Here is a 14,699-nt window from a genome sequence, read left to right on the forward strand (position 1 = left end):
GCTTTTAGGGATTCACTAAGCAACATAGATTGTATGCATCTTACGGCACACTAATCGTTCCGAAAGTCGGGACTTAGAGGATGGTAAATTTATAGCAACAATTACTTCTTACTAATAATCAGCCAGCTCTGCTGAGCAAAAGGCCCGAAGACTAAAGAAACCTGTTGGTCCTCGTAAGGAAAGCAGCCTCCTCTTCAGGAAATTGCAAATTTTACGACGTGGAGGTACATGGTGTAGGCTGTTGGGAAGTCTTATGCTCACAGTACAGCGGGAACATAAATGCAGGCATAAAAAGTCTGTACTACATTAAGATTCTGCAGCACTCTGGAAACTTGACACCGGTCCTTGAACCGATGCTTAAACTACAGACCTAAAAACCAAACGCCTGTACCAGATCTAGTCAATTTGAGTACCCTCCCCGCCCCCCCCGTTTTTACGTTCCTGAATTATGTTTGAATGAACACCTCTTAGCATAGTGGGTGCAATTTCCCTGTAATTGGTAAAGTTACTGTAACTGCACTGTCATTTGTATATGGTGACATGTAATTGCATGGTAACCACTGCTGTGGTTGCACAAGTGAAAAGCAGCGTGCAATTATAATGTATTTCCAAATGCTGGCTCTTTATCCAGCTTCCATTATATCACAGCGCACCCTGGGGAAATGGTACTGGATATTTTCGTATGTCATTAGACTGAAGGCTAACCGCTGAAGAGTGGGTTGGTTGGTGATCTAGGCTATCTTTGGTTGGTGGCCCAGGGTTCTCATCTTTTCATCCACAAAATTTCCCTGTGGCTTTGAATCGCAAATAACAAAGGTCTGCGCTCGTTGATGCACACTGGGCAAGCCCACCGCCTTTCTCTTGGCCCACTTTCAGGAATGCGTGTCATGGGGAGGGCAGTAACAGGCATCAAATTATGTGAATGATGTGGCATGAGGTGAAAGTCAGAGAAGCTGTCTCCATCCTGCACTAGGGCCTCGTAGTTAGGTTCTAGTTAGATAGTTGGACACAGCCAACGGGCTGAAATGGGATGGTTCTGCTGAAGTTCACAGCACAGATCGTAGGGAGAAGGTCAAATGAACCAAAGTCCACTGGTGTCAGAGGAGTCAGAAGAGACACTTGGAGGCAGCATGGCCAGAAGCAGAGATACTGCAGGAGGTCAGAGGCAGAGCCAATCCGGCTTAAGGAAGGCAAGGTACTAGTGCCAGGGGTAGGGCAAACCAGCATCTAACCAGAAGTTCACCAAGCAGTGAAGCCCATGCTGATACCATCAAGAGGACATGTGTGGGCAAACAGGAGGAACACAAGCCTTGGGTACCACACTGCTGCTGTTGGAGTTTAAAGACCTGTAGTTTGCAGGGAGATGGTTTCCATCATTTACAGCTCCTCTGGGTGGCGATTTATGGTTCACCCCTCCACCAGGTGATCTAGACCCTACATTTCCTAGCTTGTATCTCTTCAGGTACCATGAAGATCCTGGTGAGAGATTTTAGAATCATAGAATCGTCTAGTTTGGAAGGGACCTTTAAGATCACCAAGTCCAACTATCAACCTAACGCTGCCAAAACCACCACTAAACCATGTCCCTCAGCACCATGTCTACATGGTTTTGAAATCCTTCCAGGGATGGCGATTCTGCCACTTCCCTGAGCAGCCTGTTCCAATGCTTGATAACACTTTTGGTGACGAAATTTTTCCTAATATCCAATCTAAACCTCCCCTGGCATAACTTGAGGCAGTTTCCTCTTAAACTTGAGGTCATTTCCATTTTCCCAGGGCTTCCATCTCTCTAGATTTTTAAACATCCTATTGAGGAGGATACGTGCCCACCCTCACCCTCACTCAGTCCTTGCAGGCAGAAAGGAAAGAAGATCTTGCAGTCAGGTGATAGAAAAGACCTTGGATATCTCCTTGCAAAGTCTCAGATGCATATTACTGTTGATTTCTTATTGCTGTTGGCTCCCTGGCCCTGCTGGCAGCACAGACAGCCGTAATATATGCGTTCCCTCCATCGTCTGGCGTAGCCAAGCCTGAGATAACAAGAGTGAGAAGCCAAGTACCTGCCACCGTATGAAGACAGGGCTGTTAGGTATTAGCTGTAAATCAAAAGCGAGACTTGGCCGTTGGGACGGCCTTTATCCCCAGTGAGTCTGTGGAATTGCTTTGGAGCCTGCTGAGATATCTGGAAAAAGGCGCCGGTGCTTTGATTAGGGAGGAAGATTTCGCCGGACTGAAAGCAAGGAGGAACGAGGGATGGCTAATCCTTTATCGAAGCTCTTCCCAAAATATGAAATATGGATTAGGCTGTATTTGATTATCAGGGGTTGTTTCAGAGGCAAATAGCTAAAGCAGATGTTTAAGGGACAATTGCAGTTTATTATGAGCACTGTTTGTACTGGGCCCCTAATATCTGGTGCTCCAGCCCTTCGCGCAATGCCAAAGTGCTCACTTCTGCTGGGGAATAGGATGAGGAGGGGCAAGGAGGTGTTGTAATCAGAGCTCTAACCCTTCTGCTGAGTTTGGGGGTTTTTGGGGCTCAGCAAATCTCACGGGGACTGAGCCAGCACCAGCCTTGTAAAACCATCCTCTCCAGGAGGGCTTGGATGTGTTAATTGTTTATTTGATAGGCTTAATCCTGGAGAAGGCAAATGCCTGCCAGAATCCTCCTGTAAATCAGGCCCATTCTTTTGCACATCCTTCTTATTTCGCTGGTGACTGTGACACTTGGCCACAGTGTCACGGCTGCAGATGAACACCCCGGTTGCCCATGCAGGGGGCGGCGGCAGGAGCAGACTGCAGCCTATCACCAGCTGGCTCCCCCCTGCCCATCACCCCGAGATGGAGAGGCAGCTGGTGGGACTCAGGAGGGCATTTACACCCTGGGAGCTGCCAATCATTCTCACATGAAGATATTTCGGATATGTAGAGCACCTTATAAACCTGTGTTTAGCAGCTTTCCTGGGGCAGAGGGGCGGTGAGCAATATTCCCTCTTTTGCAGGTGGGAACCTGCTGTGGGATGATGAACTGATTGTCTCCAGTCCAACATGTCAACTGCAAGGTCCCCCTTCCCTTCTCTTCCAACTTACCTACGGACTGCACGGTGAATTTCTGGGTTAGATTTTAAACTGCTCAGGATGCGAGAATTGCTGATCTTAGTCTTGCCTCTTTAGATCTTCCCTTTGCCCCTCCCTGCTATCCCAGCTGGTGCGGCAGCAGTGTTGCAAGCAGAGTGAATTCATGTCCTCACCTCCGCTTTCGTTCTGGAAAGTCGTTAATGTGAAATTGCCAAGCAGAGAAGCTCCAGAGAGTTTAACGTGGCTACTTTATATTGCTGCTAGGAGTGTCTGGAATTGAAAATAAACCTGTGCTTGCAACTCCTGACCCTTTCATCATAAATCCAAACTTCCTTACGTGTTTCTCTTTGCTGAAGAAGATGACTGTATTTCTGTCTTTACAAAGGCGTGTGCGCAGCTGAGAGCCACAGCTGCACAGAAGCTGGGTGATGTTTATAGGTAGGGTTTCCCTTGCTGGCATTTTTTTTTGCAGATGATCCCCAGGGGAAATAACCCAAATGTGTTAAATGAAAATAGTTTACATGTGGTGCGTGGCTTGCTGGCCTGGCTCCTGTTCTTGGGGGATGGTTGTCCACATGGCAAACCACAACCCTGCAATTGCTTCTCCGACACCCCCACAACAGCATGTGGGTGAACACAATGTCCTCGTCTGCCCTCACGCGCTAGTTTGCGTGTCTCAGAGGCTACGGTGTGTTGTGGTGGTCCTAGATCTCATCTGAACAGTGTCATGTAGGAGAAAGCACTGATTTCACTCTTCGGCCTTGTCCTGGTGCTTGGATCATAGAATCATGGAATGGTTTGGGTTGGAAGGGACCTTTAAAGTCATCTAGTCCAACATCCCTGCAATGACCGGGGACATCTTCAAATAGATCAGGTTGCTCAAAGCCCTGACCAGCCTGACTTTGAAAGTTTCTAGGGATGGGGCATCTACCGCCTCTCTGGGCAACCTGCGCTACTGTTTCACAAGCCTCACTGTAAAAAGGAAAAAGATCTTCCTTATATCTTGTCTGAATCTCCCCTCTTTAAGTTTAAAGCCATTACCCCTTGTCCTATTGCAACAGGCCCTGCTAAAAAGTCTGTCCCCATCTTTCTTATAAGCCCTTCTTATAGGGATGTGTCCTTGTGTAAATTTCAGGGAAATAAAATTAAATAAATGGATTTAAAGTCAGTTTGGGGGGGGGGGGGGGAAGGAGGAACCATGATATCAGCCCCATTAAGGGTAGGTCTGAGTTCAGCTGGGCCCAGTCCAACAGAGGAGGAACTAATCTCTTGACAGCTGGATTAATTAAGCCTCACAGGTTGGAGATGTGCTGCAGATTGGCCACCCACAGGTTATTGTGCTTGATGCTGGGCTCTCTGGGTCTATATCCTCTTAGGGTTTTGCAGATAGATGAGAGCTTACTCTGGCTATGGGAGCTCTGATACGCATCTACAGCAATCACATACTCCAGCTAACGCATCCTGGCTGTTGATAGAGTGGGTTACAGAGGGCTCAGTGCTGCATCCTTACAGCCAAGCAGGCTCAGACCCACCCGGGGAGCAAATAAATGTAGCTTATACCTCCCTGCAAAACAGCACGGGCCACTCCTGTCTGATATTCGAGGTCCTGGGTCGTGCAGGAAGGCAGACCAGGTGATTGCATGGGTCCTTTCTGGTCTTCAAGTGCTTCAGCTGGAGTAGTTGGTTTTGGCTGTGCTGCACGGGGGGGGGCAAAATTGTGTGGGAGACTGTGCTATGCCAAGGAGGATGCCTCGGACTGTGCCAGCTCTGCTTGATTGCTACCATTTCGCTGCTTGTTGGTGCAATTTCCTGCTGTTTGAGACGGAGTTCATCCACTGGTAAGAAGTCTGCTGACCTTGTTGAGTTTTTTTCAGCCTCTTGGTGGTGAAGAAAGCTGTTTCCCATTTTTCATTTTCCTTTAAAACCATGATAAGGCAGGGCTTTCTTCCCTTGCCTCTCTTTCTGCTGTTTGTAGAAGGCTTGGGAATTTCTTGTGTTTAGTCTGAAATGATTCTTCTCTCAGCCTGTCAGGCCATCGATTTGAGTGGGACATGTACACAGTTTTATTATAGCCTAGGAATGTTAATTTGAGAGCTTAAAAGTTTCCAGTCAAACTGGGCCTGACTTCCAGACCTGGATTCTTCTTGTATCCTACATCCATGGGGTGATTCAGGTTCAAAGGGAACCTCAGGAGGTTGTATAGTCCATCCTCCTGTTCAAAGCATGATACATCTTAATGTTACGCTGAGTGAATAATCTGGAGTCCTTTTGCAATTGGCTGGGTCTATCAGAAGGTGATCCAGTGCACTGCAAGTTTGGTTGGATAGTTTGTTCTCTGACGTACCCTCCTTTCCTCTGTTGATCGTGGAGTTATTTTAGATGACTCCTGTAGGCTACTCACTAAGGTTTCACATGGCTAACGCTAGGTGAGATGGATCCCACACCAGGCGATGTGTCGGGTAGTGAATTGGTGAACAGAAGGCTTGTCACACTGTGTCAGGCCAACACACTGCTCCTCTCGTTAACTCATCTCTGACAGTCAGCATCTCGTGTCTCGCAGAAAGATCTGGGTAGTGTCGCTGCTTCAAACGCTTTTGTACTTCCCGAGTAATCAAGCTGCAGTTTTTCCGTCCTGACCTATGTGACAAATCTGTTTGTGTTCTCCTTATCCACAGAATCCTAGTTTTTGCGAGTCATGCTCTCAGCGGAGGTGTCATGCTCTCAGCGGAGGTGTCCTGCCTCTCTGAAGCGTGCCCATCAGTATGGTGGTACCAGGCCGCGGGTGAATTTGGCCTTTGGATCTGGGATGCAGATTCGTCTTACGCTTTGCGCTGGCAGTTGTAGGCTAGCAACACCCTGTCTGCTGGTCTTGAAAGCTGTTGATCTAATCTGTAATTGCTCTTTGAGCTGGTGTTTTAGCTCTGAAAGGGCAGTCCACAAACACTAATGACTGTTGCAGGCCAGAGCTCAGGCTAGCTGTTCCTTACTAATGGCTGTTTGAATTCCTCATAGGTTTTATGTGTTTATAAATACATTTAAGACACATTATTCTTCCATTCAGCAAAACTATCTGTAATTATTCCCTGTAATTGCCGGGTGAGGAGAAAATGAATCAACTATCAGGCTTTTACTGCTGGTGAACTCGTTAGGAGCAGCACAGGTTCTATCCAGGCTTCCAGAAAGGTGTGGGCTCAGACAAAGAAAATAGTCATGGTCCTTTTTCATTGATATATGTCAACAAGGCAACCTTCCTGTACAATTAATTATTACCTTTCTAGGCCTTAGTCCAGAAAACATCTTAAGTGGCTGCTTAACTTCAAATCTGTGAGTGGTCCCAGTGAAGTTAATAATGTCTAACGGCTTTGACAACTATGTACTGTGGTATTTGGATCTTCATCTTTGTTTGACTTATTCTATGGAGATCTTCATATTGGCAATCCCTGTTAGCCTCACCTGCTGTCCAGATGGTGCCTTAGGGTAGAAGAGTTGTCCACATACTATTCTGTTGTTGCACTCCTGTAACTCCCTGAAGTCCAAAGAAACACCTTCAGAGATAATGTGCATCCACGTGCAAGGATCCCAGTAAAGCACCTGTGTGATGATAACCCTGTTGAGTTCAAATGCAACAGGTGTTAAAGCTTAGGCAGCATCATTAACGAACAGGACATTTTCTCTGGTTGTTAGGGGTTCATGGGTATCTCCAACAAATGCTCCATAACAGCTGCAATACCTTCCCTCCTCTCTGAAGAACTTCAGTGAGTTACAGTACTCCAGTGAGACGGATAAATGTGGATAATCGCCATTTCACAGTATCACACAGTATCACAGTATGCTAGGGATTGGAAGGGACCTCAAAAGATCATCTAGTCCAATCCCCCTGTCGGAGCAGGAACACCTAGATGAGGTTGCACAGGAAGGCGTCCAGGCGAGTTTTGAATGTCTCCAGAGAAGGAGACTCCACAACCTCCCTGGGCAGCCTGTTCCAGTGCTCTGTCACCCTCACTGAGAAGAAGTTTCTTCTCAAATTTAAGTGGAACCTCTTGTGTTCCAGCTTGAATCCATTACCCCTTGTCCTATCATTGGTTGCTACTGAGAAGAGCCTGGCTCCATCCTCATGACATTCCCCCTTTATATATTTATAAACGCTAATAAGATCACCCCTCAGTCTCCTCTTCTCCAAACTAAAGAGACCCAGCTCCCTCAGTCTTTCCTCATAAGGGAGATGCTCCACTCCCTTAATCATCTTAGTTGCCCTACGCTGGACTCTCTCCAGCAGCTCTCTGTCCTTCTTGAACTGAGGGGCCCAGAACTGGACACAATATTCCAGATGCGGTCTCACCAGGGCAGAGTAGAGGGGAAGGAGGACCTCTCTCGATCTACTAACCACCCCCCTTCTAATACAGCCCAGGATGCCATTGGCCTTCTTGGCCACAAGGGCACAGTGCTGGCTCATGGTCATCCTGCTGTCCACCAGGACCCCCAGGTCCCTTTCCTCTACACTGCTCTCTAACAGGTAGCTCCCCATCCTATACTGGAACCTGGGGTTGTTTGATGGGGAAGAAGTGGGAACCCGGGGAGGAGGAAGTACCCAGGCCAAACAGTGTGAGAGAAGGACCCAGGACAATATGATTAAATGACACCCCAGGAATGGGTGGGGGTGGGGGTGTGTGGGTGTGTGTGTGCACCATCTGTAGTGTTTAATCCTTAGCATGGTCCCTACTGCAGATTTGGCCTGGGCTGACCAGCTCTCTCCCAGACAATTCCTGGACATGCTTTGGGGGACTATAATTTCCAAAATGTAGCGTGGGTGATGCCCCAGGGTTTTGAGGTGGGAGGGGAATGGTTATTTAGGTTTCATAGGTATGAGCCTTACTATTGGGTCTCAGGGCCGGAGGGCAGGCCAGGGTCTGTTGTATTTGCCAGTTCAGATATAGCTCAGTGGTTCTTATTCTGGATCCCACAGGAATGATGTGCATACTTTTTTTTTTTTTTTTTTTTTTTTTTTGACAGAACTAGATGTGTTTAAGACATTTTCAGCAGACGTTGTCTTTGATTGCTTAGTCTTGACTGGTAAAACTGACTGGTAAAGCAGTAGGAAAAAGGCTTAACATAACGTATCCTGCTGGGCTGTCATTCAAGAGAAGCAAGTTTCCAGTTCTCCTTCTGTCTGTAACTCATCATGCAACTTTGGACGAATTTTTTCCACCTCTGCATTTCTACAGTCCTGCCTTTGTCACTGTTTTGTCTGCCTCCATAAATTACAGGCATGTTATGCCATGGTGTCCCTGCATGTATGGATACTTCCCAAACGGCTAAAGAATTGGTGGATTCATTTTTTCACACTCTCTTTCTTTTTGGTTACAGCTGTTAACAATTGATGACAATTTTTGTGGCCTGGATATGAATGCCCCCTTGGGAGTATCATCCATGGTGCGAGGGCTCCCCATTTTCACCGAGGATGGAGACAGAATGACATCTGTGATTGCTTATGTCTACAAGAACCACTCCCTGGCTTTTGTGGGCACCAAGAGTGGGAAGCTCAAGAAGGTAAGACCTAATGTGGTCCTTCAACTCAGATTTTCATGTTCTTATGGAGATTTGAAGTGTTGCATCGAGTGTGTGCGTGGTCCGTATCTTAAGGTGCATCACCTATTGTGAGGATAGAAAATGTTTTCGTTGGCAAAAGAAATTGTTTCACCCTTGAGGGATGGAGCTGATGTGAGGAAGAATAAAACCCTTCTTCCAAACTGTTGTTCATCAGCAAATGAATGTTTCTGAAGTCAAACCACAGGCTGAGCCACAGACAGACTCGGTGCAGTTAACATCCAACAGAGTATTTTTGTGTTCAGACCATCTCTAATTAAGTAGTTGATCACAGGGTATCTGTGCATGCTGGTGAAAAACTGACTGCAGCTGAAGTTTAAGAAAGCCGATTCATGCTCTGGAGATCTTTCTTCAGAGCAATGTGACTGGGCTGTGATTTCACCACGAGCCCAGCATGGGATTAGCGGTTGCCCTGTTTAGGTCAGGCTGGGTGCTTGTACTGAAGGAAGAGCGTTTCCATCAAAAGGAAGCTGTGTCTTGAACGATAATGAGCATTATGTTTATGGATGATGCCACATAAACCCAAATACAATAAAGAGTGTATTTATGTTCCTCGCTGTGCATTCTCACTAAAAATAAGCCTGTTGCAGGGCTGTAGCTCTGCAGTTTGCCATGTAAGGCAATAGCAGAGAGGCTTGAGAGGTGGAAGCTGGGAATTGTCTACCTGTGGTTTTCTCAAGGCCAGAAGAGGTATTAGAAGGGACCTTCTCACACTATTGATGGGCACCGCATCCGTTTCAACTGCTCCGTGCCAGTCTGGCAATGTTTGTCTCTATGCTCAGCTCAAGAAGTGTTGCAAAATATTACATGTGAGAGGAGATTGTGGCTTTGTCGTAATAATGGAGATGGATGAGATGCTGGGAAAGGAGGTTGGGCAGAGCCTTGGGGTTTGGGTTTGGTGTTGATTCCTCTTTGAATTCCTTCTGCAAATAATAACTTCCAAGTTGGGGAGAGGAAAGTGAGCCACTATGGCCTGTGTATGGGATGGAAAGAGCAGAAAGGGGGAAGGGAGGGAGTCACTTGTTCATGGATGCTTAAGGAAGGTCTGAAATCTCTGGTTTTGTTCCTCTATCTGTTTCTTCACTTAAAAAGAAAACCAGGGTAAATTCAGATGGCATTGTCCCTGTGCTGAGGCAGGTCTGCAAGGGGAACAGGATCCTGCCCACTGGCAAATACCTCGGGCTTTGTTCTACAGAGGAAAGGCTGCTGATGCTTTTGAAAAGAGAATTCTATTTAATTTTTTTTTTTAACAGTCTATTCAGGCATGTGGAAAAGGAGCCAAATTGTTTTTTAAACAGTTGTAATAAAAATAATCTCCTCCCCTGACTAATTAGGTTTTGCTTCCCTGTCATCTGTGATATCATAATAAACTGTTTAGTTCTCCAGTCAGTCTCTTGGGGGAGGGGGAAATGGGGTAGCTGAGATCTGAATGGTAAATATCCAAAAGACCTAAACAGTTACGAATGACTGCTGCCTCCCTGCACTCGCAAGCTTTTGGTTTTTCTTTTGGCTTCAGGAGAAGCAAACTCAGGCACAGCTCTGTCTTTGCCTTTGCAGGTCACATTGCAGAATCCAAGATCTGATTCCTTTTAATAGGGGAAAATAAGAGAGAAAGCTTTTAGTGCTTTACGGAGTGTGGTAGAGAGTGGGGAGAGCCTTATAGGGTAAAGAATGAGAAGAGGGGAACTGAACCGGCTGATGTAATTTGAGAAAGCTTCATTATATTCCCTTTTTCCCCACGTGCTGAATATTCTGCCTGCGGTAGTTACTTCATTTCATCCATGTGTCAGAGCAGAGCTGGAGTCTCAGGCTGAGATCTTCCTTGGCTGAATAAGTCTCCACCAGAGAGGCAGAACGCAAAGCAAAACGGGGCTGCCCTGAACACATGTGGTTGTTTCAGACCAGTTGATCCAGGCTCCTGGAAACCTCCAGTTCCTGCAGGTTCAGCCCCATCCTTGCTATGACTTCTGCGGTCACTGACTCTCCTCCACACGCTGCCCTCCTCCAGGGCTCCTGAGAGTACCCGAGCTCAGGACACCAGCCTGTTTTCTCCTCCGGGTGCCACAGAGAGGGCAGTTTGGCGCTCAGGATTTTCACTTGACAATCCTTGGTCCCCGCCAAGACTTCATGAACTTTTGAAGCTTTTTCCATCTTGGCTCATCAATCAGGTGCTCTGGAATAGGAAGCAAAGGAAATATTACAGTGGTATTGCAACTCCAGCATAATCTGTTACGTTAGCATGAAGTTTGATTTATGTTTTTAAAAAAAAAAAAATGCCTATGGGTAAATCAGAATAAGCTTTGCAGAATTAGATGGAACTCTTTGTACCAGTGGACAAAGCCCAGGAGCTGTCTCTTTTTTTTTTTTTTTTTTTTTTTTCTGCTTGTTGAGTCCTACCATTCACAGTACATACTGCTCTTTCTCCTGGTGCAGTGCAGCTACGCGGTCAAGCTACAGTGAATTATTTTGGCTACTGCGAAGAGAGGACCTACTAAATCCAAGAGAGCAGGTTCTACTCAGTTGTTGGAAGACTCGCTGCAAGTAATTACAAGATGGTTTTGGAGAAACTTTCTGTATTTTTCCTGCAGTTTCAGTCTTTTTCTCTGTGTGTGCATCTTTATACAAAAGATGCAGACTACGTATCAGATTTTGATGTATGTAATCCATGAATACTCTGCAAAATACCCACAGTCATAAAGCAATATCTGTTAGTTGATATACAAATGTCACATATGTCAAAGGAATTTATCCAGTGGCACACACAGCTGAAACAAAATATAGTGCTTTACAGGAACGTATCATTAAAATGAAAACTAGCAGCATATCGGGAATCTGCCCATGTAACCAAGACAACAAAGAGCGAGAAAGAAAAGGAAAAACCAAGGTAGAGATAGGGTAGGAAAAGAGTGAGCGAAACAGAACGACGAGGTTGGCCCCAGCTATTGCACTGCCCCAGGCAAAATACATTTTGCAACCCTCGCTCATTCACATAGCTGTGTGTGCAGACCAACTGGAAGGCACTGAATAATGTGCTGTAGAAATATGCCCTCCAATTCTGCTGGCTTGTCCACAGCACAGCCCGGCTCTGCAAAATGAAGGCATAAATAGGATAAAAATGCAGACCTACGGAAAAGAAAGATTCCCCCTGTCTGTATCTCGTGTAAAGAAACCAGCGTCCTGAGATTAAAGTCCTGATGGGTGATGGTGGCATCTTGGGGATCGAGAAGGGTGGCCCGGGGATGAGTGGGTTGGGAGACAGCTGGGTTCTGTTCTTTGCTCTAGCAGAAACTTCTGGTATTTCATCTTGTAGTGCTTTGGTCAGATCCCAGTATCCGTAATTACCTCCTGTTCTGGCTGGTCCGTGGTGTTCCCTGTGCTTCTGTACCACGTTGGTAAGCGTTGCCATAGCTTTAGCGTACTCCAGGGTGCCTGGTGGGCTTCGGTGGCAGAGTGAGTTCCTACGTACGATGGGAAGTGCTTTGAACAAAGCTCAGGGCTGCTTTAGTGATATTTTTCAGGAGATACGAAAGCCTCGCTTGAGTTTAACGAAGGGCTGTTTTGTCTCTCTGCAAACAGCAGCGCAGCCAACCATCGGGAACGGGAGTTATTCCTGGGTATGTGCTTCCTACAAACCACTCTGCTGTAAAAACAGCCAGGTGCCGAAATCCACTGGCTTTCTCTTCCTTTGCACGCTCTCTCATTCCACGCTTAGCTCTTCACTCGGGTGGCAGCAGAAAGCTAGAGACGTACCCATGGAGATGCTTTGCATGGTTTTGTACGCTTGTTTTGGATTTTTATTTTTTTTTTTTCCTGGTGTGTCTGGCCAAATTATATGCCCCTTATACCTGTCATCACTAAGGGAGCGCAGCAGTATTCAGTATTCCTTGTATTCCTTCCCGAGGCATTTAACTTATGGGTCATTGCTTTTGTGCAGATAGTTTCCGGTCAAAGAAATACAACTTACCTGCAATTATTCTGTGTGTAGATGCAGGTGTAAAGGGCAATTTAAGTTTACAAATGTCAACCTGGGAACTGAACTTCTAACAAAACAAAGCACTTTGTCCATTTTGAAATGTTTATTTGAAAATGGAGTGGTGGTAATTAGCATTTATTTGAAACTTCCCCGTAAGAAATTTTTTTTTTTTTTTTTTTATTCCATCACTCAAAATTTCATTTCACTCAGAGCCTTTTCTATGCTAAATTCCTTGCGGAGAAAGAAATTTGGCTTAAAAACCGATTCTTTGACTCTGTGGCCTGTATTTCATTTTTTGTAAAAATCCCACCAGTTTGAGGTCTTTGAAGGGCTTTTTAGATTTGGACTGCCGTTCTGGGTGAAGGTTTTCATTCAGATCAGACAGCTCTGAAATCTGGCCAACGCTTCCCACCAGCTATCACCTCTATTTAGTAGAAAATTCTCAGTGTCGTCCAGTTTCATGAACCACCCTCTGGATTACCCTGAACCCTCGAGACACTGCTTCTTTGGATCCAGAGACAAAACACCATAGGGAGGTTTATAGATGTGAGAGCTCGGATTTGCAGTTCTCATTTTGGCCCATCTCACAGTTGCGTTGGGGAAGGCTGGCTTTCTCGGATACATAATTGGATTGGAAAGTACGTGCAAATCTGAGCTCCTGCTGGTTTCTGGCCGCGTAGCTGTGGCTATCCCATCCCATCAGCCGGCTGACAGCTCTCCTGGTTGGATGCTACGGTGCTGTTTACAGCCCGCCTGCCTCAAAGAGGGAGCGGGAACCGCTGACAGCTATTGAAAGAGTTGGCATGTGGCTTGGAGAAGGTGCACCTTGGGCTACGGTAGCGTGAGGACTGCTTCAGTAAGGTAACTCTGAAGGACACCCAAAACTGCACCTGATTGCTATGATGGGTCTTCTTGCTAAAGTCATTGCCCCCTCACGTGTGGGGTGGGATCCTTTCCCAGAGCGGGGTTCATCCTGTTTAGCAGCTGAATCCTGGTGGGACTGGCAGTGCGTCAGGTCCTTCCACACAGCTGGATTGCTCTCAAGTGCCACGAGTGGGCAACGGAGGAACGAAACGGAGTTTTTCACGCAAAACAATTTGAGCGAGGTGAAAGGGTGCAAAAGATGGGCAGAGACCCACAGGCAATAAGGCTTTGGGTGGGCTGGTGATACTGCGACATATCCATGTGGAGAGGAGTATCTTCCTTTTCTCCTCTGATGCTTCAGCTCCTGTCCAAGGAGCTGGAAGTCCTGAGAGAGCCCTGGGTTTGCCATGCACGGGTTTGCCATGCACGGGTTTGTGGTCTCGTGATAACTGCAGGCAAAGAGAGATCCTCGCTGTCCTTCCAGGCAAGGGGGGGTTTCTGAATACGCACAAGACGAGAAACCCTGCTTGGGTTTGATATTCCTTGGAGGATATTCTGCTGCTGACAGCTCTGTGCGAATGTCAGCAGGGGAACTCGGCTTCCTTCTCCTTCCCTCTGCTGTTTTGAAAGAGTCAGGGTTTGGGTTTTTTGTGTTGTTTTTTTTTTTTTTTTAAATTTTTTTTTTTTTTTTTTCACCAACTGTTTGGCAAGTGGACTTGACTGCTCTGAAAACATGCTGTAGAGGCTCCGGCTCCTGCTGGGAAGCTGGTTTCTGCAAGAGGGGCTTGTTCACCCTGGCCTCTCCTCACAGCTTCCTAAATCAGCGGGAGTCCGAGTGCTTCACTCGCTTGTGATGGAGCGATACTGCTTCCTGTCTGTATTTGACGTCTGTGAAGGCTGCAGTTGTCTGTGTCCTACATTGATATACTGTCCCTCTTTGAGAGGTCGTTGCCAGCTCAGATGCCTGAAGAGTAGCTCAGTTTTCTGGCTGTAGCATTCGGAGAGCTGTGATTTTGGTAGCTGTGGTGTACTTGGCACTTGATGCTTATCTTGGGCATACCAGGAGGCAGCCCGGAAAGAGAGGGGATGGGAATCTAAGTGGACATTGCGCAGTGACACCCATTTGTACTGGGTCATGTAAAAGTCATTGGCTGGTGACGCTGGAGTCCAAAATGACCTAGAA

At 46.6% G+C, this 14,699-nt stretch overlaps 1 protein-coding gene across 1 annotated transcript in view; it reads left to right on the plus strand.

The window, feature by feature from the left end:
- PLXNA4 (plexin A4) overlaps positions 1–14,699 on the plus strand; it is a gene marked incomplete at its 5' end in the record, with an annotated part of 458,703 nt that overhangs the window by 14,541 nt on the left and 429,463 nt on the right. Inside the window, one exon of the mRNA XM_082479239.1 lies at positions 8,440–8,622. Coding sequence (XP_082335365.1) covers positions 8,440–8,622 — 183 coding nt within the window. The remainder of the gene's footprint in view (positions 1–8,439; positions 8,623–14,699) is intronic.

Source organism: Vanellus vanellus (assembly GCF_965231255.1).
Source record: "Vanellus vanellus genome assembly, chromosome: 1".
Taxonomy (NCBI): domain Eukaryota; kingdom Metazoa; phylum Chordata; class Aves; order Charadriiformes; family Charadriidae; genus Vanellus; species Vanellus vanellus.